Source organism: Balaenoptera acutorostrata, chromosome 1 (assembly GCF_949987535.1).
Source record: "Balaenoptera acutorostrata chromosome 1, mBalAcu1.1, whole genome shotgun sequence".
NCBI lineage: Eukaryota > Metazoa > Chordata > Mammalia > Artiodactyla > Balaenopteridae > Balaenoptera > Balaenoptera acutorostrata.
This window is the reverse complement of record NC_080064.1, coordinates 9,213,516-9,241,264: the sequence shown is the minus strand read 5'-3', so window position 1 is coordinate 9,241,264 and position 27,749 is coordinate 9,213,516. Positions and strand designations below refer to the sequence as shown.

Below are 27,749 nucleotides of genomic sequence, written 5' to 3'. Positions count from 1 at the left end.
AACATCCACTTGCAGCTTCTCAGTGGTGGGAGGGATCGTGGCTTTGGGAGGTGACTAGTGGCTCCGTGACTCCACAAGGGGGCGGGTAAAGCTGTCCCGTTCCCATGTGGTGTGGCTTTCATGTCCTCTGACCCTTCACTCATTCCCAGCAGGCTCAGGAGCCCCTCTTGGCATCGCCGGACAAATCCCAGAAAGGCAGCCCCATGGGAACGGTGGGTATCTCTGGGGAGTGGCTGGAAGACTCCCGCAGGAGGAATGCAGGGGTCACAGGTGACCGTCCCTGCAGCTATTGGTTTCCACTTGGCCTCCTGCTTGGCTCTTCCCGGCCCCGGGGTGGGGTGGGTACTTTTAGAAAGTCCTGATCTTGTTATTATTGCAAAGCCACTGACACCTGCAGCTCTGCCTCAGTGGCCAGAATCTGTACATGCTGCCTCGGGCTGAGTCCAGAGCAGTTTTCCAAACCTCTTTGACCCAGAACGCCATCCCCTCTCTCCTAATGGAGCATCTCACGGCCCCCGTGTTCCAGGGGACACGCCTTGAGAAAGGAGCCTAAATGGTGATCTCTGAGTATGTGACGGATTGTTATCTCAAAAAACAGAACACCTACTAAAATGATCCTAAAAATAAATTAGCTAACACTGAGGGCTTATTATGTGCCAGGCACTGTTCTAAGCATGTTACCGGGATTTTGTGTTTACATCTCACAGCACCCCTATGAAGGAAGATTTATTATCCCTATTTTACAGGTAAAGAAATCAAGGCACAGAGATATTAACTAAGTTTCCTAAGGTCACCGAGGTGGTGAGCGGTGTAGTAGGCCGTTTGTCGGCAGCTGTACCCGCGTAGTCAGCAGGGCGAGGGAAGGGTCTCGGGCCCAGTGTACATCAGAGTCACCTGGACGCTTTGCAAACACACGAAGCCCAGAGACAACCCAGACCAATTAAACCAGCATCTTCGCAGGTGGGCTCGGGCATTGGTACCTTTGAAAGTTCCCCAGACTGTTCTAATGTGCAGCCAAGGTTGAGACCAGCAGATTAGAGCAGGGACCTGCAAACTGTGGCCCGGGGGCCAAATCCAACCCACGGCCTTTTTTTTTGTAGTCTGCAAGGTAAGAGAGGGTTTTATATTTTAAAATGCATTTTAGAAAATCAGAATAAGAATAATGGGTCTGTGACAGGTAAAAATTATATGAAATTATGTGTCCATAAACCATTTCATTGGAACACAGCCTAAAATATTTATCTGGCCCTTTACAGTAACAGTTTGTTGAACCCTGGATTAGAGGAAATTGGCTTATGTCCCAGCAAAAAAATTTAAGATAGACCAAGGAAGAACTTCCTGGTGGAGAGGTTTGTTAAACACACAGGGGGCTTTGGGATCCCTGACTCTGGAGTTATGAGGATTCCACCCACCCTGCCTTTGCAAATGCAAAATGGAAGTAGCTAGGGCAAAGAGATAGGCCTTGACTTTCTAGCTATGGAACTCCCTTGGTAGTCAGTGGTAGTTCTGTGGGGCCTTTCAGCTTTGTCCTGATCTTCTGTGTTTTCCATCGTTGATGGCCCAGGGCTAGCCTAACCGCTGCCCTCCAGACAAAAGCAATTCTGGGTTCCCTGCCTGCAGCCACCCCTGCTAGGGTTCTATCACGATCTCGAATCTGCCACTCCATGTGAGGCACACAGTGTGGGCCTTGTCTGGTCTCAAACAGACAAAACTGCCAGTGGATTCGATTTCCAAATAGCCGGCTTTGATCTCTTGCAGTCCCCCTTCTCCCCAAGATTCCCATGCCCGTCGAACTTGAATAGGGAGAAAAGAGCCAGTGTATTTGGTTTCTCCTAGATCTGTCTGCTTTCCTTGGTGCCGGACCCTTGACCCCGACTGATTTTCCCAATGGAGTAAACAGCCCTGGCATCCCGTGGGCGTGGTCCGCCCGGCTGGGGTCCAGGCCAGCAAGGACTCTGGATGGAGAAGGCTTGCAACCTTCTTTGCCCTGGAGCTGAGGGTTGGCCAGGAGTGAGATGCCAGGTGGGGGTATTTAAGTGGTTCTCCTGAGGTGGCCACTAGAGTCACATCTGCTCAGAGAGGTGTTTGGGGTGGGCATCGTGAGTCTGGCCTGTGGGGGGCTGTTAGGAGACGTGCCCCAACTCCTCAGTGGGCTCTGCTGCAGAAGTGTAGGTGCGGGGGTCCTGGGATGGTCTCTGGGGGGACTGGGAACCACTAAGACGTATGCAAAGTGGGTGCACACGAGCAATGTGTGTATTTTTTGAGTCCATGCTTGCATTAGATTCTCAAAGGACATGAACTACAAAAGCCAAAGAACCCCCCTGGGGTGGCAGCTTTCAGGCAACTCCAAAGTGCATGTCCCAGGACGGGGTGAGCGGGGCCATAGAAATAAGAAACAGCTTTACTGTTTACCCCAAACACTTCATGTCTCAGAATACCAGCTCCCAGAGGGCAGGGGTCAATCTGCCCAAATCTTGCCTTATAAGCAAGCAGGTGCTTAATGCACATTTTCTTTTGTTTTTTAAATGATATACCTTTGTCCAGGGAAAGAAGAGAATAGTCGGTTATTCCAGCCTTCACCACAGTGAAAGGAACTACCAGGGAACACGTCTCTCTCACCGAAAGTCATGGAGAACCTGAAATGCGGCCTTAGTTGTGGAGGAGCAAAGACATGTGCCTTGGAGCTGGTTGGACCCAGGTTCAGATGCCAGCTTCACCCTGACTCTGCAGGACCTGGTGCTTTCAGTGGGGTCTTGGGTCCAACAGCATCGGCATGCCCTGAAGCTTGTTAGAAATGCAGAATCGACTGAATTGGAATCTGCATTTTAACCAGATCCCTGGGAATTCTTACACAGGTGAAGGTTTGAGGAGCATTGATCTGGGACCCTGGACAAGTCATAAAACCTTGCCTCAGTTTCCTCCCCTGTAAAATGGTGATTATGCCTACTTTAAAGGGCCATGTGATAAATGAGATAATGTATGCCCCTCATTTAGTACAGTGCCTGGTACATAGGAGGTGCTTCGTACTCGTCTCCCGCCCCTGGGTTCCCCTGTCTCTCAGGGAGTTTCCATTCTTTTCCAGCTCGAAAACCTCTTCCTTTTTAAACTTGAAACCATTGCAGTGCTGCGGTCGGACGGTAGAGGGCGCTCTCGACACTACCATCGCGGAGAACGCGGACACCGGGATGCGCTGGCGGTGTGGGTCTCCCATTGGCCGGGTGATGGCTGCAGGTGTGCTGCTGCTCGGCTCCTGGGCGGGGGCAGTTCGCCCAGGGCTCCCCTCCTGGGGCTGAGTGTCCTGGGTCTGAGCCTGCAGCCTCAGTCATCTGACTCCCCATTTGCTCTGCCACCGCGAGTTATAAACAAACTGCCCGGCTTCTCCAAACCTCCCGCGCTCAGTCCCCTGGCCGGTGGGGAGGCGCCTCACGCGGCCCGCTAGACGTTGATGAAAGATCCCTGGTCGCCGTTGGCCGTTTCGGGCTCCACGCAGCGCCCCTTTCTCCGGGTGACCCTGCGGTTCCGGTGGAATTTGACGTAGCAGCGCAGCCCTGGGTGAAGAGAGGCAAGGGGGTCAGGGATGCGACCAGCCAGACCCCTCCGTGCCCTCTGGAACCCCCTGCATCCTCTCACCGCCACCCCCTTCTTTTTTTTGTCCTACAACCAACCCATTCCCCGCAGAGCAGCCTGAATGGGCTTAAAAAAGCGAATCACAGAGGGAGAAGGGAAGAGTGAACAGATGGAGCACAGGGGATATTCAGGGCCACGAAACTATTCTGTGTGATACTATAATGGTGGGTACATGTCTGCGCATTTGTCAAAACCCATAGAATGTGCAACACAAAGAGTGAACCCCTAATGTAAATTATGGACTTTAGTGAATAATGTATCACTATTGGTTCATCAGTTGTAAAAAGTGCACCACACTAAAGTAAGATAATAGGGGAAACTGTGTGTTTGGGGGGACATATGAGAACTCTGTATTTTTTGCACAATCTTTCTGTAAACCTAAAACTGCTCTTAAAAAATAGTCCATTAGGGGCTTCCCTGGTGGCGCAGTGGTTGAGAATCTGCCTGCCAATGCAGGGGACATGGGTTCGAGCCCTGGTCTGGTAAGATCCCACATGCCGCGGAGCAACTGAGCCCGTGGGCCACAACTACTGAGCCTGCGCGTCTGGAGCTTGTGCTCCCCAACAAGAGAGGCCGCGATAGTGAGAGGCCCGCGCACCGCGATGAAGAGTGGCCCCCGCTTGCTGCAACTAGAGAAAGCCCTCGTACAGAAACGAAGACCCAACACAGCCCTAAATAAATAAATAAATAAATAAAATTAAAAAAAAATAGTCCATTAAAAACCTTTTTTTAAAGGGATGCAGATTCTGCCCTCCCCTATGAAATCTCCCATGGCTCCCCATTGTACTCAAAAGGAGATCCAAACTTCCTACCCTGGCTTATAAGACCCTCTGGGACCTGGACCTGCCTTCTGTCTGCTCTCTTCACCTCCCACTCCCCTCCTCATTAACTCCAGCCACACCCAGTTTTCTTGCTTTTTCTCATACACCCAGCCATTTTTGGCCCCAGGGCCTTTGCACTTGCTGTTCTCACAGCCAGAAGTGCCTTCCTGAAGCTCTTGGCATAGCTGGTTCCTTCACAGCCTTCAGGTCTCAAAGGGACCCTCCCTGACCACCCTAATTAAAGTAGTCGTGGCCCACCAGTGGGAGGGCTTCCTGGCTATGGCTCTATCATAACCACATGTCAGGCATCCCCTGACATACATGGGTAGACATGTTTTTCATTTAAGGCCACAGAAGGCCACATCCTCCTGATTGGGGGTGGGAGCATTAGGGGAAGAGATTGCTCAGTGTGGCCTGAGCAATCCCTACGTTTCAGGTTAGGAGTGACCACAGGGAGAGAGGAGGATATCACCTGCTTAAGATCTGCTTAAGATCTGCTTATGTCACTGTCAAGAGAATAAAGGAATTGCTGTGAAGTTTGTGCTTTGGGGTCTAGATCACAGCTTTGTGCTTTGGGGTCCTTTGGGGTCCTGGATCACAGCTTTCAGACCTGTGGCCACACAAAATACACTTAGGAGGGGGGCAGGGGATTATGAGCAGGAGTGGTTGGTAGCCACAGAAGCCCTTCTGGAACCCTCCAGAATCCAGGCTGGCCTAGACTGCTGGACTTCAGCCCTGGGACCTGAATTCAACATTTTGGGATTTCTCAGAAGTCCTCAGGACTCTTGGTCCTCAGAGGGTCCCTGACAAGCTCTTCCTGGACTATCTTTAATGAGCTGTCATTTCCACTCAATTTTTTTTTTTCTGGAGCCTGAGTCTCCACGGAGGAAGCAAGAATTTTGGTGGGACTGACCAGGGTGGGAGAGACCACGGGAAACGAGCAGATGGGGTTTTGGTTGCACACATATCTTTTGGATGACTGAAAAGCTACCCCCTCCTACCTGAGGCCCTGGGGAGGAAGGAAGGAAGCCTTCCTGGGCAGAGGGGCTGCCCACTGAGCATCCAGCTGGGCACCAGCCGGGAGTGTGAACTCAGTCGGGCCATGTCCCCCTCACCTGGGCAGGCTGGACCTGGAGGCCCTGGCGCTATTCCGGGCTTCCTGGACCAGAGCGCCCTCCGGGCCATTCTGCACCTCAGTCTCCGCCGCTGCGAAATGGGCCCCCAGCCCTGCACACAGGTAACGGAAGGCAGCTCCCCAGCATCTCCACCCCTGCCTGCCTCCATCCCCTCACCTCCCAGCTGGTCCTATGTGTCTCCACTCCTGCCCCCAAGAGTCCTGCAGCCCGAGTGAGCTGTTACACTCATAAGTCAGACCAGGTCACTCCCCTGCTTAACACCTGCCGACACCTTCCCATTGTAACTCAAAGTCCTGCGTGATCCTCCCCGCCAGCTTCTCCTACTTCCCCTTCTGCCACCTTCCCCGTTGGCTACTGTGTGCCAGGCGCCCTCAAACATGCCAGCCTCATTCCTGCCCGAGGCCCTTGGCTTTGCTCTGCCGCTTGCCTGGGACTCTCCCTCCCTCCCCCCCCGCCACCCCTCATTTTCAGGTGGCTGGCTCTGCAGTCCGCTCCTGTCCACCCTTTTCTAAAACACCTCCCAGACTCCTCATCAGGCCAGTCTGGATTGTTTTCCTTACAGCCCCTATTCCTTTCTACAGACATCTTACCTACTTACTTGCTTATTGTTGCTCATCTCACTAGAATGGAATCCATGGGTGCAGAACTTGCTGGTTCTCTGTGCCGCTGAATCCCCAATGTCCTTATCAGAACCCAACACATAGTAGGCACTCAATAAACAGTTCTTGGTAGACTGGATGAATGAATAATTGGACCTAAGCAGCTTTATTCCTCTCACAGCAGATAATTTTTGAGGCTAATGTGAGAAAAAATTGGGCATGTATCTCAGAATGGTCAACAGAGGGACTGAGACCAAATCCCTTCACTCAGGAAATCCCTTCACCAGGAGCCCTGGATGTGGGATGACACTGAGTAATTATTGTGCATTTTTGGTATTTTGTTTTTAAAAGAGTACTTATCTCTTAGACATATATACTGAAATATTCACAGATGAAGTATCTACACTTCCAGGAGTTGCTTCAAAATCCTATTGCAGGGACTTCCCTGGCGGTCCAGTGGTTAAGACTCTGCGCTCCCACTGCAGGGGGCGCAGGTTTGATCCCTGGTTGGTGTAAGATACCGCATGCTGCGCAGTGTGGCCAAAAAAAAGATTTAAAAAATCCTATTGCAACGGGGGAAGCAGATGGGGGGGAGACAGCACAGATTGGCCATGAGTGAGAATTATTGAAGCTGGGTGACGGGAAATGGGGGTTCATTATACTATCCTGACGACTTTAATATATGTTTGAAATTTTTCAGAATACAAAATTTAAAATGTTCTCCCACTTTTCTAGCTATGTAGGTTTGGGCAAGTGGCTTAACCTTTCTGTGTCTCAGTTTGCTCTTGGGTAAAATGGGGAGAACAATAGCTCCCTTCCTGGGATCGTTGGGAGGATTAAGGAGATAATGGGTAAAGGGCTTAGCACAGAGCTGGGTACACTTGGGCCCAGCTGGGCAGGAGGGCACATACCGCTCCACGTGCGAGCTCGGAGGAGTTAAGGAGGGAGCCAGCCAGGCAAGTGCATCCTTTCCTGGGACAGTGCTGGGAAATCCACCCCCCACTCCTTGTTATCACACTTGGAATGTCTCCCCTGGGATAGAATTCCGGTGTGAAAGCACCAGGCTTCTCAGGTTTGATCTTATTTTAAAAGATACGCTCCTCTCTCCTCCCCTCTCCCGCCTCCAGATCATGGGAGATCATGCCAGCTTGTATTTCAAGAGGTGAGAAAAGCAAATTTGAGCAACGATGCCAGGAATCGAGACTAAATGAGTTCACAGATTGTGAAGGCACCGAGCAAAGCTGTTCCTGCTCGTGTCTTCAGCTCCCCAGGGATTCTCCCACCCCCTTCTCTGCCCACCCCGGCTTCGAGGAGAAAGGGAGGTGGCGAGGTCTCGGCACCGAGGGAGCCCCCGATGTCGGGCTCACCTTCCACACACATGCAGTCGTCAAAGCATTTGTTGTTCAGGCCTCGGTTGTGGGGCGTGCAGAGATGCTCCCGGAGGTCGCAGCAGGTCCCTGCCCACACAGCAAAAGCACACTCGGTCAGCCACGCCGAGCGGACCCTCCCTGCGCCCTGCACACGCTCCCACTGGACAGGAGATCCATCATCTCCACGGTGGGGCCGTCCCTGGCAGGATGGACCATCTGGTGCGCAAGGCTCCCAGCTGGAACCACCGACGAATGTCACAGCCGAGGCCCCTGGGGGCGGGCGGCAGAGACCCCAGACGCCCCAGATGGGCAATTGATTGATCATGGGAGGAGCGAGGGCGCTGTGGGATCCCCCCCTGGGTGGAATGGCTGGGGGCTGCCAGGTGTGAAGTCATCATGGAGCTGGGAGGGGCCTCAGTGATCATGGAGCCAACGACCTCTTTGGACAGATGGGGAAACAGAAGCCCCCGAGAGGCAGGCCCTAGGCACGGCCTCGCCCACCATGGAACCGATTCTCAGAGCCACTGTTCAGTTGGCCCAAACTTGAGCCTTTTCTTTCTGCTCAGGGTGAAAACAACGGTTTGGAAAGAAAACAGCCTTTCAGAGAGCTGGCGGTCTGGCTTATCGGATGCCAAATGGCTTGTTTGGTTGCTGTTTTGTAGAATATTCTGGTCACTGAATTAACGAGCATCGTGGAGGTATGCAACTCAGATCTCCCTCCGGAAGGCACTTGCCATCCATCGGCCAGGAGAGCAGTTAGCTGCCAGCCTCCAGCTGTTAACACCTGCAGGAGCCTCCTGAGCCAATGTCACACTGTTCCCGAGCAGAACAGCCCAGGCAGTGACTGGCTCAGCGGGGGTGCCAGGACCTGGCTATCTGCCCAGCAGGGGCCTCTTCTAACAGGGAATCTTTGCTCTGGAGCTCCCCGCTGGGCGGGCGGGCGATTGCATCACAGTCTCCTGTCTATTCCTCCTTCCTTCCACTTTTATTTTTCATGGGCCTTACCCTACCCCCGACCCCCAGAAACCTCCTGCCCTTCTAACTCTACCTCGCTATCGGCGTCCCAGAAGTTCCAACTGACCCAGTCAAGGGCCAGCAGTTTAGACCATCAATCAAAACCCCAGGCCTCTGTTTTCAGACTGTCTTAATGGGCTCGGCTGCTGAACAGGTCAGGATGTCATCAAAGTATCCCAAGAAGCCCAGCAGTGTCATGATGGGACAAGGACAGAATTAAGCCCAAAAAGACATTAGGAGAGAGAAGTCGAGAGAAGGGTCATCATGATTTAAGGCAGCGTGGGGCAGCGGTTCAGAACCAGGCAGACTCAGGTTTGAGCCACTTACTAGCTGTGTGACCTTGGCTGAAACACTTAGCCTCTCTGAGCCTCAATTTCCTTGCCTGAAAATGGGGAATGACAGGGTCTCTTTCTCTGGGTTGCTGTGAGGATTAAATAGAACAAAGTATGACAGCAACTCTCAGTAAAGTGGTAGCCGTGGTTGTTATTATTTACCATCCCTAAAGGGTGCTGCTCATGTGTCTGGGAACACCCGCCCCCATCCCCACGGAGGTTCCCCCAGCGCCCGGCCTAGTGCCTTGAACACAATGCTGGTTTGGTACCTGGCAGGCAGTCCTGGTGGTGGTCGCAGGGCTCCCCTTCAGCCGGTGATGTTTCATTCCCATCACTGGAGAGTTTGCCCCGGTGTTTCTCTGGGGAAAACAGGATCTGTGGTCAGAGGCTGAGGCTCAGCAGGGCAGAGAGATTAAGCACAGGACACCAGGGTGAGAGCGCTCGCACCGCCACTCCCACAGTGTGGCTTGGATAAGACACAATACCTCTCTCTGCCTCAGTTTTCTCTTCTCTAAAATGGGATCAACAGCAGAACAGGCCTAACTTTTTTTTTTTTTTTAAGGTTAGTTAAGTGAGTAGCTACGTGGAAAGCGTTTGCCGTGTGCTGAGCACTTGAGAGCAGCAAGTCCATTTCAGGTGTCCGTTCCATTATAGACTCCAGGCCCCCCATCCCACCTTAGACATCTGTAGGTCAGGCTGGAGTCACCGAGGCCCCTACCCCCAGTGGATGGTGGGAGAGGGGAGGGAGCCCAGCAAGGGGGTGGCGGGGTGGGTAGACATACCTTTCTTCTTCGAAGACGGCCAGACCTCAGGCTTTAAGTCTTCATAATCGGTCCAGTCAAACAAGGCCATGTCCAGTGTGGGCATCACCTCCCCGTCAGGCCTGGGATGAGCCTGCAGAGGGGGTTGGAGAGGAGGGAGCTTGAAGATCCCAACAGGTGAAAGAAGAAACGTGGGGCCCCAGGACCAGAGAGCAAAGGAGGGGCTCCTCAGAGGCCAGCTCGTCCTGTGCTGGACAGCCTGCAATCCCAGCCCGGGGACATCGAGAGGGCCGCCCAGAGCAGCCTCCCCCAATGTGGGACGGTGCCTACAGGCAGCCGATACAGTCGGGCAAGTGATCCACCAGGCCCTCTGGGGGAGGCAGGGGGAGGCAGCTGTGTCCGCTCAGGAGGAAGCCCAGCTGCTTGTTCCCCTGCCCCTTCTCTCCCCTGCAGATGTCATCAGCTCTCTGTGGCGCTGTTGAGGCCACGGCCATGGCTCAGTTCCACTCACAGCCCTGGCCAGCAGTCTTGGGGCTGGATCTGCACACAGTAGGATGTGGGTTCACAGTAGGATGTGAACCCACCTTCTAGGGCTGGGTTCTCAACAGATGGGCTTCAGGGGCCCTGCGACAGCGTGGGCAACCATGGATTCCTCGGAAATGGCCCATAGTCTTATCAGAATCTCAGGGGGGTGCAAGATCCAAAAAAGAGAATAAGAAAGATCTACTGCTAAAAAAAAGTTTTATTCCTTCTACACATATATTTATTTTTGATCATTTTTAATGATTTTATTTTGAAACAAATTTCAAAGCCCCAGAAGAGGTGCAAGGATGCACCTCATGTTACTTGCAACAATAAATACCCTCCATCTAGACTCACCAATGGTTGGCGTATTTGCCACGTTTGCTGGCTTGCTCCCTCTCTGTATACCTTTTTGTTTTTGTTCTTGTTTTTTTTGTCTGTGCCACGTGGCACGTGGGATCTTAGTTCCCCGACCAGGCATCGAATCCGCGCCCTCTGCAGTGGAAGCACGGAGTCTTAACCACTGGACCGCCAGGGAAGTCCCTTCCATATATCCTTTTTAAAGGTCTGAAGCAGATGGGTTAAAGTGTTAACTAAAACTTGTTAATTCTGGATCACGGGGACATGGTTTTAAAGATTATTATTCTCTGTACTTTTCAGTATGTACAAAATTCTTCCCCAAAGGCCTTGCTCTTCTAGATGCAGAGACCAGTGTGCTGAGCCGGCACTTGCTTCCTTGGCATTCCCTAGAGTGAGCCCCCAGGACCACTGCCTGGACAGTGGCAGCCCTCCCTGGCCAGTGGGCCCACTGGCCCGAGCTGGGCTAGATGGGCATCAGGAGACCTGGCTTCCATCCAGCCCCGCTGGCCTGGACCAGCTCCTTCCCGCCACTGTGCCTCAGTCTCCCTAAATGTACTAAGAGGGGTTTGCACGACAGCATCTCAAGGACCCTTCCATCTCCGAGGCCGACCCGGGCCCCTTACCTGGGGCCACAGGGATGTGACGGGCAGGATCAGGGACTCTTCTGTGGCAGGTGCTGCCTTAAAGGTGGTGAGGTAGAGTATGGTGGGGGCCAAGCTGGTGGAGGATTCCTCCATCATGGCATCCAGGGCCTGGTCTTCTGAGAGCTCCACCTTCTTCATCAGGGAGCTGGGACCTCTGACCAAGGCTCGGCCTGAGACAAGGAGCAGGAAACACAGCAACTTTATCTGCTTGCCACCCACCACCCCGTATCGGCCCACAGCAGGACCCACATTTCCTGCTGTGAACAGGGGGCGGAAGGAACCATATGACAAGCTATTGGCTCAGCCGACATCGCTGCTGCCCACACTTCTGCAGGGGTAGAAGCAGGAGTCTGGGGGCAGGACGAGGGGGAATGTCTTGGATAAATTTGCAGTGTTGCTGGGGAGACGGCCCAGGATTCTTGCTCTAAAGCAATATTCCAGCAACTTCAAGTCTGGGTTGCTTGGGTGCAGCCAGCAGTGTAAGTGCAATGAATGGAACTTAGTAGGATTAACCACGGAAGGCTTCCTGGAGGAGAGTAAGTTTGAGTAGGGGAGCAACATGATGAGGCTGAGAGGCATTGCAGGGAGGCAGAGGCCTTTGAGAAGGCTGGGAGGTGAGAGCTCCCTACGTGGTGATAATGACCCTGTTTATTGAGTACATGCTGTGTGCTGGGACCATGTTGTACGCTGGGTCCTGCTTTACAAACATTGTTTCACCTAACCTTTGCAGGAGCTCTGGCAGGGAGGTACTCTTTCAGCCTCATCTACAGGGAAGGAAACTGAAGCACAGAGAAGTTAGGCAACTTGTCTGAGAGCACACAGCTAGTGAGTATCAAAGTCTGAATTCGAACCCAGGTCCATCTGATGCAAAACCAATACTTTTAACCACTGATGCTGCCTTCCAAGATATGTGGGCATGGGGTAGGATGAGTGTGAGGGGGGAGAGTGTGCAGGGTTGGGGGTGGTCGGGAACCAGGGGGCTTCGAGAAAAGCTAGAGGCCCCAGGCTCATCCTTGCCTCTTTTTCTCAGGCAAGATCTGACTTTAAGGTTGCTTGGGTCAGTTGGGGCCTCCCCACCATTCAGAGATGAACCCCAGAGAGTAGGAAGGGGACCCGGGGACCACTGAATCTGCTCTATTCATTTTACAGAAGGCAACTGAGGCCCCATCAGCCTGAGACCTTACAGCTGGTCAGCAGGCCTGGACCTGGACTCCAGACCTCCACTCACCCACTCTCGTGGGAGTGCCCCGCTGGTCCACGGGAGCCGGGGCTGGAGCTGGGCCGGGCTGAGTCCACACCCCGTGTATGCCTTCTTTTTTTTTTTTTTTTTTTTTAATTTTATAGCTACTTTATTTATTTATTTCTTTATTTTTGGCTGTGTTGGGTCTTCGGTTCGTGCGAGGGCTTTCTCTGGTTACGGCAAGTGGGGGCCACTCTTCATCGCGGTGCAGGGACCGCTCTTCATCGCGGTGCGCGGGCCTCTCACTATCGCGGCCCCTCCCGCTGCGGGGCACAGGCTCCAGACGCGCAGGCTCAGCAGTTGTGGCTCACGGGCCCAGCCGCTCCGTGGCATGTGGGATCTTCCCAGACCAGGGCTCGAACCCGTGTCCCCTGCATTAGCAGGCAGATTCTCAACCACTGGGCCACCAGGGAAGCCCTGTATGCCTTCTTGCTTGCTGTCAAGGCCGCCACTGCCCCCACCCCACCTGACACGTGATCCCCAGGGGCGGGAGGCTGAGAGTCTAAGCTGGGCCCGCTCCCCCGTGTTCTGTCCACCTGGGGGGGGGTCTCAGCGGGCCTGGCAGGGAAGCAAGCCCCAGCTGTTTGCAGGAGAAGGTGGGGCTGAGTCTCCATCACCCGCCTCCTGCAGAGCCCCCGCCCCCATCCATGCCTGTGGCGCTCGGTCAGCCCCTAGAGGCAGTCACGTCACATGTAGAGACTTGGAAGCCAAGGTTGCCTGCCTGGGCTCTGGCCGCGGGACACTGGGGAGGAGCCTGCTGGATGGGGCTGCGGGGACATGTTTGTTCCGGGGAGGCTGGGACCAGTGGGTGGTTCGGCTCACAGGGGATTTGGGAACGTGGAGGGAACTTAAAGGAAGGTCAGAAAGATGAGGAAGAAACCCCATCCAACAACCAGAGCAGAGGCAGGAGAAATAAGGACGCGACCGCTCTCCTTGGTCAGCCGTGTCCAGGTCGGAGGACACTGACTCAGCCCTGAGAGAAAGCTGAGAATTAACTAGTAACAACCTCTGCCAATCGCCCCTGCCAAGTGCCAGGCGCCATTCTGGGTACTCCAGAGAGAAAGCCGTCTCTGAATCTACCCCGAGGGCAGAAGGGGCCATTACACTCACTTTGCAGAAACTGAGGCACAGAAAGATGACTTGCCAGTAAGTAGTGGAACCAGAATCAGACCTGGGGCAGATCTGGCTTCACAGTCTAAGCTCTTGGCCTCAGCTCTGTGCCTCGGAGTTGATGAAGTGATGTGCTTGGAGGGCACCGAACTGTCCCATCTCTACTCAGGACTTACAGTAGGATGGATTTAGGTCAGATATGAGGTAGAACTTCCTGATTTAGGAGGATGATCTATTGATAAGACTGAGCTCCTATGGCCACATGTCCTTCTCTTCCTCCCATGCTCCACGCCCAGGCCTTTCCCAGTGTCCATTTCTTACCAGATCCCTCTGACATCAGTGAGACCCCTCCTTTCCTCTGGGGTGTCCACTACCTGCCCCCTTTGGGGCCTCTGGATGTCCTCCCAGGGACCTCACACCATTGACACCTCCGCCCCCCCTTTCCCCCCCTCCCCCGCCTCCCTGTCCTGTTCCTGAAGTCCGCTTGGCCATTTGGATCTGATCCCTCTCCCCCACTCCCCCTCCCCCTTTCGTTGCAGGGCCCCACCCCCTCGCAGACCTCCAGCTACCTCTGTGCAGTTTCAACCTCTCCTTACGTCTCTTGTGCTCCCTGCCTCGTTTCTTCACCCTCTCTGACCCTGGAGACCGGCTCTGCTTCTCGGGGTAGGGCAGTGTCAGCCCCAGGAGCAGATCCTTGTCCTGCAGCAGGCCTGCAGGACTCTGCCCAGGCAGCAGCTCCCCTGCCCCTGGCAGCCTGGAGGCCTGCCTGGTGGTGGCAACCACAGCCCCATCCTGGGCCCGGCCAGGTGTGCCTGGGCCACGCTCCTTCTTGCCCAGGCCCTGCCGGCGGTGGTGGCTGGTCTGGGGTGTCCACAGTGCTGGGCCCGGGAGGTCGATGTGATTCTCCGGGAGGTTCCGAGCAGAGCTTCCGGTTCCCAGGGAGACTGCCAGGCTCAGCTCCAGGAGCAGGAGGAGGGCGAGGAACAGCATGGGGGCAACGTGGGTGGTGGGCCCAGCCATGGGCTTTTCCCTGCAAGAAAAGTAGGACTCTAAGGGGGCAGCCCTCCTCTCCCTCCACGTCCCCTCTCCCCAGTCCCCTCACTCACACTATTATAGCGTAGTGTTTCTCAACAGGGATGGAGGGGAACTTTGCCCCCTCACCCCTCCAGGGGACGTTTGGCAACATCTGGAGACATTTTTGGTGATCAAAACTAGGCAGCACCACTGACTTTACTGGGTGGGGGCCAGGGATGCCGCTAAACACCCTACAATGCACAGGACCCCCCATGACAGGGAATCACTGGCCCACAAAGACCCCAGTGCTGAAGCTGAGAATCCCTGGTTTCAATAGTTTAAGAAGTGCCCAGGTTCCAGATTAGTCTAGATTCCTCTTTCTGTACAAACCTCTGCCTTTGGCTAAGTTCCCTGGTATGAGCTGAGTCCCTCCAAGCTCAGAAATAGGCCGATAGTCCCAGAGACTTGACTCAAAGCCTAAATTCAAACAAATGGAATAATAGCATTTGAGCACGTGCTGTAAGTAAGAATCGTGCTCAGCGCTTGGTGTGAATTTCTATCACTTGGTCCTTTCACCGACTCTCTGAAGTAACGCCTATTATTTTCTGAAGTGGAAATAAAGGCTCAGAGAGGCTGTCACACGGAGTATGTGGCATTTATGCAACTGCTATGCCTGTGCTCTGAGCTCCCACGTGCTGTCCCAGGACAGCCCAGGCCTTGCCTTTTCTTTTCCTCCAAGTTCCAGGCAGGTTCTGACATGGCAGGCAGTGTCCCTGCTGGGGCTGGGGAACTTTGGAGTCTGGACTCTGACCCTGCAGGATGGGGTGAGCTACCTCTGACCTACACTGGGGACAGCCCATCCTTCTGCACCAGAAGTGGGGTCTCCTCAGGGGACCTCACTGCTCCCCCCTCTGTGCCAGAGGGAGAGTCGGAACCCCCAGATGCTCCAGAAGGACTTGGAGCTAAGGCTCAGGAGACTCGTGGCCGGGGGACGATGGGAGTGTCCCACCCCCTGGGGCCCATCCCCCCATAGCCCTCCCCCCTACACCAACCTCACTGCATCCAGCTGAGTTGGGCACCAGGTTAGCCAGGCTGATTGAATTTTTATGGCCTCCCTGGGCCCCCTGCATATTCCATTAGGTTCACAGAGGTGCTTACACAACCGTTTCCTTGAGATTTGTGGCCTTGTAATTGCCCAGGGCTGAGGAAAGGCTGGTGGCCTGGGGATGACTGCTGGCGTCTCTCCCTCCTCAGTTCCTGCAGCCCCCGCACTGGCCATCCCACCCCAGGTTCACCGTTAGCCAACGCTGAGTGAGGGGCCCTTGAAGTGGGTGGGGAGGACAGACTGACCCACTCTGGGAAGAGATCTCCTGCTGTTCCTTCATCCCCAGCTGGCATGTAATGGTCCCCTAGGAGGTGAGGGCCTCTACTGCCCTGGGCTCTGCCCCACCGGCCTCAGCCCCAGCCTTCCCATAATGAGGGCCCGGGAGGCCGGTGCTCAGGCCAGGCCTGCACTCCTGAGGCAGCCAGGTGGGAGAAGGAGGGGCCCTTTGAGAGGCCTGTCAGTCAAGCATTGTTCTGCTCCCAGGGACCCCTCCAACCCTATTTCCAGGCCTCAGGCAGATGCCAGGCTGCATTTACCAGACTCCACCTTCCTCTCCCTGTGGCTGAGAAAGGCTGAGTCTGTGTTGGATGCTGACCTGACCCAGCCCCGCCCTACTGTCCTGCGGGGACATCACATCGATAACCTGGGAGAAACCCGCAGGGCACCATCAACAGGGAGCCTTTGGGACACTGGCCCGGTGAACAGAATCCCTCCATCTTGAGAGTAGAGAGGAGCAAGGCGGGACACCCAAAAAGTGCAGGCAAGGGACCAGATGAGGCTTGGCAGAGGGGTGGGGGTGGGGCAGCCCCACGGCGTGTATGGGCAGCGTGCCGTCCCTGTGGACACACATGAGGCCGATCAGTGACCCAGAGCCAGCCTCTGAGCTCGGTGACCAGCCTGGGCCCTAGTCCCAGAGGACAGATCCTCCCCTTCAGAGCCAGGAGCTGAAGCCCAGCCCTATCCCAACCCTACACCCCGTGCATCACGACCCCACCCATACTTGCCATCTCTCCCAATGAAGTCCTCTTACCAAGCCCTTCCCGGTGGCCATGGGTCTGTTCATCATACCCAGGAACCCCAACTTCAGTGCCATCTTGGTTCCCTCCCACCCTTTGCACCCCACGAATCATGTACGCGGCCAGCCTGGGGCAGGGAGGGGGATTTCAGCGTGCAGGCTGAAGCACCTGAGAGGCCATCCCTCTCCTGGGTGAATATCAGCACCATCCAGCCCCCGGACCCAGCCCATACTGCTGCCAAACTCCTCTGATCCTGACGCTCTCCTACCCCAAACTGTCCATGGCTCCCTAACCCTTTCCCATTTAACCACAGACTCCTCACTTTGGAACTCAAGATCTTGTACAATGTGGCCCCAACCTAACTTTGCAGCCCTGACTTCTATTTCCTCCCCGTCACAGCCGATAGAGACTATGCCCTGGGCCTCGAGCACCTCCCAGCTTTCCTGTCTCTCTCTTCTCGCTGAGGCTGTTCCCTCTGCCCGGAACAGCCTCTCCTCTTCACCCCCATCTCTCTCTCTGTGGAAATCCTGCCCATCCTCTGGGACTCGTCCCAAATGTCCCTTCTGGCAGAAAACTCCCCCCTCGGGGCTCCCACCCAGCTCTGCCCGGCTGATTTCCTGCTGGGGCAATCAGCCTTGTTTAAAGTCCCCGACTAGGGACTTCCCTGGTGGTCCAGAGGTTAAGGCTCCACGCTCACAATGCAGGGGGCCCGGGGTTCGATCCCTGGTCGGGGAACTAGATCCCACGTGCCACAACTAAAAGATCCCGAATGCCGCAACTAAAGATCCCGCACGCCACAACTAAGACCCGGCGCAGCCAGATAAATAAATAAATATTAAAATAAATAAATAAAATAAAGTCCCTGAGAAGATCTGGGGAAGATCCCTTTCCCCTCTGTTCCTGTCAGATTTACAAGACCCTGCAAATAATAGGCACTGATAACTACGGATCGGAATGGAATCAAACTGACACCTGAACAGAAGATCGTAAAAAATTCCCAGGGAGGGTGCGCGTGTTTGTGTGTATGTGTGCGCGACAGAGAGAGAGAGAGGAGAGAGCTGAGTGAGGGTTGGGGATCCTGGCACCTCTTTGCCCTGAAGACTGCATGGAGCCCTGTCCCCAAGCCCACAGCATTTGTACTTGAATCTTGGCACATTCCAGCAGCCAAGATGCCAGCCTGGCAAAGAGCCACTCAGGGAACGCGGGCTGCTAGAGAAGCCGCACCAAGGATCCACAGCGATGCGAGCTCCAATCCACTCTGCGGTCTGCAAGCCAGCTGGAGGCTGCCTCCCAGGGCACCAAGCAGCCGGGAGAAAAGGGGCAGCAGGTGCCCCACGTCGCCCACCCCCGTCAGCCCGGGATGGTTCTGCCCGAGGTTTGAGCATAAAGCCTGCTCCTTTGGGCCTGGGTCGCTTTCCCCCAGGACTGGGGATGCTCAACAGCTTTCAGTCGCCCGGGACAAGGGCAGTCGAGGGACATGAGAACCATCCACAACCCAGAGACAGCCGTCTCACAACAGAGATCTACTAGCGACTCCTTAAAAACGAAACTGAACATGAGCAATCGTCATCCTAGGAGCTGCCACTCCCTGAGCGGCTGGAAAGCCCAGGCTCTTACAAGCTTACTTCATCCGTTTCTTATTGCATCCTCTCAATTGCCCTGCACAGGGCAGGTTGTTCTCCATTATTTTTAAAATGAGGAAACCCAGGCTCTGGGAGGGTAAGCCACAAACACAAGGTGACACCACTGGTGAGTGACAAAGCCCCACCTCAAGGCCTGGGTTCTCTCTGCACCCCGTCGCCCGTCCACTGAGCTTTGTAGGGAGTCTCCTGCCTCCCCCGGGTAATCTCTTGCCATTGCTGTGAGTGCAGCCAGGGCCCCGGAGGGGGGTACCAGGCAGCTGGGAAAAGGAAACTGACAAAGGAGGGGAAAGGGGCTTGTCTCGTGCCCTTATCCTGTCCCCATACTGTGCAGAGTTGAACTGCCAGCGTGGTCTCCATCCAGAAGCCTGCAGGGAGGCGGTGTTACATGCAAATGAAGGCAGTTGATGGAGCCCGCAGCTCGCTTTGATTCCTGAGCCCCCTCCCCCATCCCCATAACAGCCTTGCATTTGGGGGCCGGGCGACTAGGGGAGCTCCTGTCCACCTGCCTGGCAGACAACAGTGAGGCCTGAATTCCTCCTTTACTGATCAGCTCAGCCGATGCCTGATGGGTTGGACGGGAGAAGGGGGCGGGTAGGGGGGGTGGGAGGCGGGAGCAGGGCTGGCTGAAGGGGGTCCAATGGGAATCCCGGGCCAGGAATATCCGTGACGCTCTGATAGAGCCTAGGGGTTATGACGCTCAGTCCAGGCTGTGAGCCAGACAACCACCCACCCGGAGAACGTGGCTGTCAACCCCCCTGCCTGACGCTGCGCCTCCTTCTCGCGTGTGAAAGTGACACACTTGAGCCACCATATTTGGTAGAGATGCTTCAGGGGTTCTCTAAGCATGTGATTCTAACCTCACTTTTAAAAAATATTTGTTAAACTATTTTGAAAACTGTAGGTAAAAACAACAGGCACTCTCAAATGCGTCCTCTACACACTTTTAGCTCGGGCACAACCCCACAATAACTTGGCCATCTCCCGGGTCACTGAAGAGTGTTCCAGGGATGCAAGGTGAGCAGTTTAAAAGAACTGTTGCCATTTGCAGCTACTTATTGACATGCTCCAGGATTTTCTGGACACCAACGACCAAAGCCTGTTAGAGGCTCGGTCTCATATCGACAAATGCAACTGACATCCATAGCCTGCTTTTATACCATTGAAGACAGCTTCTTTTTTCTCTTTGATTTACTGTAAAATAGGCAATATTGTACATTGGGGGCATAACAGTGGTCACACAGCATCTCCATGGAGGAGAGGCTGAAGAGAGTCTGACGGCGTGTAGGGCTTGAAACTGTATCTGCATGAAATGGAGAAAATTCTGGTTTGGGGAAGAGATTATTGGTGGTGTTGGTGAGGTGCTACACCGCTCATAAAATGCTGCCTTTATTGATTTTATATGTTGGGATTATGGATAAGATTTCATGGGAAATGATTTGTACTGCGCAAAAAATAATGGGGGGGGGCACGTAAGGGAAGAAGACCACTGGATCACTGGGTTAGATTAGATGGTCTCGAGGGCTCGGTCTGCCAAGGGAGCCTAGGAATTAGTGATCCACAGTGACAAGACTCCTCCATCTGTCTGTCTATCCAACTGACAGCCCCTGTGGGGAGGGATGGCACATTATATCCTCCAGGTGCTGGAGTGAGCCCCCAGGGACCAGGGACAGGTATGGCGAAGTAGCATGAATTCAGAGGACATATTTGTGAATGTTCAAAGACAAAACGCGGGAATTCCCTGGCGGTCCAGTAGTTAGGACTCTGCGCCTTCACTGCCGAGGGCGCAGGTTCAATCCCTTGTCGGGGAACTAAGATTCCGCAAGCAGCTTGGCCAAAAAAAAAAAAAAAGACAAAACACAACCATGTGTGACGATAACAAGCCCATTCCTGGGCCAGCCCTCCCTCTCATTCGCTTTTGGAGGAGCTCTGCCTTGCTCTGGTCACCTCTCTAACCGTGACTGACCCCCAGCACACAGATGAAAGCCTAACCCACCGAGCCGCTGGGATGTGCATCCTGAGACCAGTACAGGGGTCTCTGGGATGACTGGGACACTTCTATCTTTCAAGGACTCTTCAGAAAGGGGTGCACAGTGCTGGGGGTCAGGGATCTGAACACGAAGGGGCCCTGATTCCTGCCACTCCCCTGGCCACAGCTCAGGTCTTGAAAGGACCCTCCACATGGAAACATCCTAACCCTCTTTAGCTCATAAGAAACTGGAAGGTAGCTGCCTTCTGCTAAACCTGGACCAGAAGGGACCTCTACCCTTGAGAGGCCAAGAAACGTCTCCAAGGGGATCTTGCTCCCTTAAGAGAACCCAGCCTTCCTCTGGGGCAATCTGGGAGCCAGTATTCTTAGCCACAGGTGATGAGCTCTCCCGGCTTAAGGGGGAAGTGGGTCTGGAGTTTTGTGGCCTGCTGGGCATCTCTGGGGACCCTGACACTAAGGGCTGAATTCTGTCCTTCACAGTAGCTGCCTCAGGCCAGACTGGGCTCTGTGTGGGTGCCCCCTTATCACAGAACTCTTGCCACATTCCCTGCCATGTTTCTAGTAACACAATCAGCCTTTGGTGCTGCTGTCTGCCCAGGCCCCAGCTTATCACCCAAACACCCTCCACTTTGTGGTCAGAAGAACAAATCGGACACTAGCTTTCCTGCTTAAAACTCTTCAGTGGACATTTCTGCAACACATACAGCAGACAAGAGATTAACTCCTTAATATATAAAGAACTCTCACTCCACTCTCATCCCTGGGAGCCCTGGGGGCAGTGTTTGTATGCCCAGAACCCCAAGTCCGTAGTGCTTAGGACAGATTTTGTGAGATGCAGGAATTATCTCTGATTTTGCTTCCATACTGCCGTGAAGATTTTAGGAATGCTCTAACTTGGAATTATCTGCCTGACTCTTCCCTCTGGCACCTCCTCATGACTTGACTGGACACTTCCTGGAATGGCTGGAATCGGACAATGGAGGTGGCCATCCCCAGGTACCCCCTTCTGCTCTTAGACCAGTGGGGCCACCTGGTAGTCAGCTCCACAAACCTGGAACTCCAGTTGGGGTCTTAGAGCATCTAAGACAGCAGGTTCCTGTCTTCTTTAGGGAGAGTGGATTCCCCCAGGGCTGGAAAATAAGTAGTTGTAATTGTTCAATCAAAATAGTTGTGTCCCATATTTCAAAAAGAGTCGTGTACCACAATGTTCATTGCAGCTCTGTTTACAATAGCCAGGACATGGAAGCAACCTAAGTGGCCATCGACAGATGAATGGATAAAGAAGATGTGGCACATGTATACAATGGAATATTACTCAGCCATAAAAAGAAATGAAATGGAGGTATTTGTAATGAGGTGGATGGACCTAGAGACTGTCATACAGAGTGAAGTAAGTCAGAAAGAGAAAAACAAATACCGTTATGCTAACACATATATATGGAATCTAAAAAAAAAAAAGAAGGTTCTGAAGAACCTAGGGGCAGGACAGGAATAAAGACGCAGACATAGAGAATGGGCTTGAGGACACGGGGAGGGGGAAGGGTAAGCTGGGACGAAGTGAGAGAGTGGCATGGACATATATACACTACCAAACGTAAAATAGATAGCTAGTGGGAAGCAGCCGCATAGCACCAGGGAGATCAGCTCGGTGCTTTGTGACCACCTAGAGGGGTGGGATAGGGAGGATGGGAGGGAGACGCAAGAGGGAGGGGATATGGGGATGTATGTATATGTATAGCTGATTCACTTTGTTATACAGCAGAAACTAACACACCATTGTAAAGCAGTTATATTCCAATAAAGATGTTAAAAAAAAAAACAAAACAAAACCAGTTATGTCCTCAATGAGAGTGGGGGAGGGGAGGGGGATCCTAAATTCTCGGGCTGTGCTCTTCCCAAGTCAATCTGGGACTAGATTCTGTCTCCCTAGCCCCTCCCACGACCCTCCCACCATCACACCTCATCATGAGTCATAATTTCCCTGTCTGTGAAATGGGATTATTAGCCTGTCATGAGATTTGACTATTTAGGAAATGAGGACTTCTGTGTGATTGGGGAAAGGGAGGTTTCCAGGTATGGAAGGAACTCAGGCAGTGTAGGTGGGATGGAAGGCAGCAAAGATGAGCTCCCTGGAAGGGGGGAGGGGAGATAAGAGTTGAAACATCTGCCCTGGGGGGTACTCATTGGTGGATTGGCCTTGACAGTCCTGAGCTAGTCCCTACCCATCTCCCCTGCCCCCCTGAGGCTCTATGGCCCCCAAAGTGCCTCCTGTCCAATAGGAAGGAGCCTCTCAGCCCCCCTAGGCCTCAGAACAGCCAGAGCCCCACCTACCCCTCCACATGCCTTTGTGCCAACCTGGCCTCACACAGAGAACTCTGCCTCTTGACCCGTGGAGCACCAGGGTGGAGACTGCCAGGGACAGTGAACCAGATAGTCACCACTTGCTGAGCTCCTCTGGGTGCAGAACCTGGATACCATGCAAGGGAAACTGCTCTAGTCTGAAGACCTTGTCCCTGCTGCTGGAGATTGCCAGTCTGATTGGGGACAATAGCCCTGGTACTGGGGAGCTCCCACTGTAACAGGGAAGATCTAGGTCTTGCCTTAGAGCACTCTTAGACTGATGAGACATGGCTCCTGTCCTCAGGGAGCTCTCAGTCTGAGCAAGAAAAGCAGCCCCTGCCCCAGGAAGCCTCCAGTGTAACAGGGGAGATCCTGTTGCTGCCCTTAGGGATTTCCCAATCTCATAGGGGAGACACAGCTCTGGCCTTGGAAGTTCCCAGAACATGGGGAAAACATACACTTTGCTGGAGGGAGCTTCTATTCTGTGGGCAAAGACACAGTTTTTGCCCTCCGGGTGTCCCCGCTCTGACCTGGCAGGGAGGCCACACACCTAATGAAAGATTGAGGCACAGATGTAATTATTACTGATTCAAACACAAAAATGTCAGCCCAAACCCATTAAGCTGAGCCATGGGAGAGCCCCCCTGACCAGAGCGGAAAGAGCTGTGTGACCTTGGGCAAGTCATTTGACCTCTCTGAGCCTCGGTTTCCTCTCCTGTAAAATGCTGGAGGTTGCGAGAATGAGGGGAGGCAAAGGTATACAGAGTGAGTGGTACCCAGTAAGCGTGCAATAAACAGTAGCTGTTGTTATTATGAGGAGGGGAAAGAGTGGGAGTGGGGCTTGGGGGTGGGTTCCTGGAAGTGTTTGTGCATCTGTGCCTGCGTGCGCAGGGGGGCAGACACAGGTGGCCACGTCCTCAGTCCTCGGTGGGGTGATCGATGGCTTCGGTGGGGCAGGTCAGCACAGGCCCAGGCCAGCCTGGAGGGGACCATTGTCTTGGCAAATGAGGTTTGGCTTTCCCGCAGGGGCAGCACCATCTGCTTTTATTATTTCCAACAGCAGCCTCGGGAATTCCCACCCTCCTAAGGCCTCACACCTCGAAAAAACTGATGTAGGGGTGTTGTTTTGGGGGGAGGGAGTGGAGTCCTACCTCCTGCTACATTACAGGTACTCGCCACCCCTCCTCCTCTCCTAAGTCATCCTCCTGGCCCCCTATTCCCCAAATTTCATTATCTTGGTTCCCAGACAATTTGGTTGCACCCATCACTTAATCATCAAGTGACAAAATGCCCACTGTCAGTTCTGGCAGAGGTCAGTGTGGAGTAGAAAGACACCTGGAGTCAGACAAGCCTGGGTGTGAATCCTGGCTCCAGCATTTAATAGCTGTGTGACCCTGGACAAGTCAATTAACCTCTCTGGGCTTCAATCCCACATCTGAAAAATGAATGTTTGTTTGGGTGTCATTTATAGGGCATCAACTACTCTAGGCTTAGAGCTTTATATGTATTATCTAGTTTATAATTCAGCCCATTGAAGTGGACAATACTTTTCAGGTAATAACAATAGTAACAATGGTTCAACACTGGGACAAAGATTTGAAGGATTTGCTCAAGGTTACACAGTAGAGAGAGTGGTAGGGCTGGGATTTGAACCTGTGGCCACCTGACTCCAAAGGCAGACTCTTTGACCACGCCTCATGCTAACTCAGTAACTAATACTAGTGCTGATGCTGTGACTTTCAGGGATGACACACGGTGGGGGCCTTAACCCAGCGCCTGGCACAGAGGGGGCCCCTAAAAACGTGAGGTCTGCAATTACTTTATCCCAGCTGCTCTGGATTCTCACACTGGTACCCCTACACTCACTCAGATGTGTCCCAGATGGTCAGTGCCAGGCCGCCAAAGCTGGGGACTGGTGTGAGGGTGGTGGCAGGGCCTCTAGTGGCAGGGTCCTTCCTGGGGAAGCCTGTGTCCCATTGGCTACGGTGGCCCACTGAGAGGAAGGGCTGGGGTAGGACAAGCAGAGGGCCTGGACCAGCAAGAGAGGAGGATGGCACCTGAATGGGCCAGTGGAGGGATGTTAGTATGACTCCTCCCCACCCCGGGAACATGCCCAGCTCCTGTTCTTCCCAGGCTGTAGAGTCAGGGAGGCCAGGATGAAAAACCCCTGCTCTGCCACATTTCTGGCTGAGGCAAGTGAAGGTCCAGGTCACAGAGCTGCTAAGCTAGTCTGCTGAACTTGGGCAGTCGCTTCCCTGTCTAGCCGATTTCCTCTGTTCACATCAGGCACAGAAATCATCCTCATCTTTTGGAGGCGTGCAGAGCCCCCAGTACCACAGGGACTTTCCAGGAGGCTTGCTCCCGCTCCACAACCTCACCAGTCTGCCCTAGGGCCAACTCTGCCCCTGGCCTGGCCAGCAGGACCCAGTGGAACCCACGGATAAGCTGTGGCTTGCAATTTTCAGTTCATTCCTATCTCCTTGGCCAAGGATTCCATATATTAGAACAAATATGGACAGAGCACCTGCTGTGTCTCAGGCACTGGGGCCCCAAGTGGAACAAGACCCAGCCCCGCCCAGGGAAGTGCAGACCGCGGGAGAGACAGGGGGGCAAGGGAGAGCAGGAGGGCTCCCCACAGGAGGGGCCATCTGACCTTGGCCTGCAAGGGGAGACATTTTAGATAGAGGGAAGAGCCCTAGCAAAAGCTCGGAGGCAGTCAGGGCGTGGAGATGATCGGCCCTCCGTCATGGCTGAAACCCAAGATGCCGACAGGGGTGTGATGGGAGGCAGGCAGCATAGTTAATTTAGTGGAAACAGGGAGCTTTTGAGAGATTTAGGGATGCGGAGCAGGGTGAATTGAACGGTGGGAAGGGAGGCAGAGAAAGTGGCAGGAAGGATTGTGAGCAGCAGTCCGGATGGTGTGTGTGTGTGTGTGTGTGTGTCTGTGGGTGTTTCCAGTCCCATTCTTGCCTCTCTAAAGAGAAAGGCGCTAGTTGCTAGCTCTGGCTGTGGCTGAAAAAAAAGCTCAGCTAGGGGAACCCAGAACTTTCCAGCCGGGAGAAGATGTCCCTCTTCCAAAGTTGCCCTCATTATGGCCCTAAGCCCACATCACTGCCGGACTCCTGGGGTGGTGTGTCACCTGTCGCGATGACATAGACGATGGTCAGAGGGTTTGGGTGATTACACAACAGGTGCAGGGTCCAAAAGACAATCCCCCCCAGAGGAAAGGAAATGGCTCGTGAGTGAGAGCCATTAGAAAAGAAATGGGTGCAAGACAGAGATTCAGAATTGGGAATGAGTCACATGGATGCCTCATGATCAATGACCAGCTGTTGGCAACATCGACACAGCCACGTTGATCTCATTTTGAAAGCAGACACCCTTTTCTTTCTGATGTTTAAGCTCTGATTTTAGGACAAGCAGAGAGGAGGAGGGAGAGAAAGAGAGAAGAGTGCCTGCAACAGTGTGTAGGGGGAGGTGACCATGATACGGGAGGAGCCACAGTCAGGCTTCTCTGCAGTGTCTCTAAGCCTGAATTTTTGATCCATTTCCCCCTTCCTGTGGACCCCCTATCCCCACCCCACCCACGGACTGGGACTGTAGAATCCCCCGTGGCCACCGAGCGTGTGCCTCGCTGGCATCCAATATGTTTTTTTTCCTGCTTTCACATATATCCCCATCGGTAGGTGCTATTATCCCCGTTTTATGAAGGGGACGCTGAGGCTCAGAGAAGTGCGTCCCTTTGTCCAAGATCACTCCCTCAGCCTCCGTCTGCCTGGCCCCAGAGGGATGGTACTGAACCAGCACTGGGACACTTCCTGCATGCCACCAGGCTGGGAGGTGGGCAGCATGGAAGAGTGCTCCACGCAAGAGAGACCAGACAGAGGCGAGGGCAGAGGGAGCACCCGGTGGAGTAAGGCAAGACTTGGCGGGAAACCCAAGAGGTCTCACGACTCAAACCTTGGCTCCGGGCTCCCGAAGGCGCCTGAGACCCCGGCGCGCGGTTGGAGAAAAGCCAGCAGTGGAGAGGGAGGGAGCCCGAGCCGGGGCCAGAAGAGCGAGGCCAGCGCTGTCGGGGTCGCTAGCGCGAGGGACTGGGCAGTGCTGGCGGGGGGCGCAGCCAGAACCTCCCTCTACCTGCAACACACCCCAGCCCCGTAGGCGGCCTCGAAAGAAGCAGAGGGCACTCCTGCCAGCTCTGTCCGGAGCTTAGGGAATCTTCCAAGCTTCTTCAAACGATGTCAGACTGGGGTCCCCAGCCTGAGAGACCACCCGGAGACTCAGAGACAGAGAGACAAAGAGAGACCGGGTCCCAGAGGGAGAAGGCTAGTGCCGAGGAGGAGAGTGGGCGAGAGCCGCGTCCGGAAGAGGGCGGCAAGGGCGCACGCTAGGCAGTGTCAGAACGTGGAAAAGTGAGTGTCCGGCGGAAGGCGGGCGGATGAGGGGCCCAGGAGCAGAGCCAGGAGCCGAGGGGAGACGCGGCGAGGAGCGGAGGCGGCGGACCCACTGACCGACGGGTCCGAGGGCCGGGAGGGCAGGGACGAAAGCAGCATCCTCACCTCCAGCCTCAGTCCCCGGCGCGCCCCGCCCCTGAGCGCTCCAGGTAGCCCACCTTTGTCCCGGCGCGCACCTTTGTCCCGGCGCGCAGCCAGGTGAGGCGGGGGGGCGGAGCCAGGGGCGGGCCAAGGCCAAGCCTTACCTGTCCAACCGGCGGGGCAGGGGCCGAGGGGCGCGGGGCCGAGCGTCTGCGGGAGTCGAGCGCGGCGGAAGGCCGAGCCGCGAAGCCGGGACCGCGCGGAGAGGTGCGCGGGCGGCAGGAGGATGTGCCGAGGCTGAGCTGGGCTGGAGGGAAGGGGGAGGGGGCGGGCGTGAGGGGAGGGGGCGGGAGCACGCGGAGGGGACGGGGGAGGGGCGGCGGCGAGCGGGCTCCACTGCCCCCAGCCGAGGGGCAGCCCCGGGCCGGGCCCCGCGCGCTCCCAGCCGGCGCGCCCTCGCCAGCTGCGCTCGGCGTTCCGGGCCCCCTCCCCAGAGGCCTAGCCGCCGCCGCCGCGAAGGCGCGGGGCAGACAAAGAAGGTAGACAAAGGCGGGCGCAGCCAGGCGGCCGTGC

The 27,749-nt window shown here is 54.7% G+C and overlaps 1 protein-coding gene across 2 annotated transcripts; it reads right to left on the bottom strand.

Moving 5' to 3' along the window:
* DRAXIN (dorsal inhibitory axon guidance protein) lies at positions 1–27,736 on the bottom strand. Of its 2 annotated transcripts, none has more exons than XM_057534811.1 (7): positions 27,341–27,736; positions 14,133–14,566; positions 11,166–11,356; positions 9,682–9,793; positions 9,169–9,258; positions 7,551–7,640; positions 1–3,548 (listed from the first exon to the last, which is right to left on the bottom strand). In XM_057534811.1, the coding sequence occupies exons 2-7, from the start codon at positions 14,554–14,556 to the stop codon at positions 3,436–3,438; spliced, it is 1,020 nt and encodes a 339-aa protein (XP_057390794.1). In that variant the 5' UTR covers positions 14,557–14,566; positions 27,341–27,736; the 3' UTR covers positions 1–3,435. The 2 variants fall into 2 exon arrangements, with proteins under 2 accessions (XP_057390794.1, XP_007170038.2); XM_007169976.2 differs by having other exon boundaries at positions 14,106–14,566; positions 27,341–27,734.
* Positions 27,737–27,749: the final 13 nt, after the last annotated feature.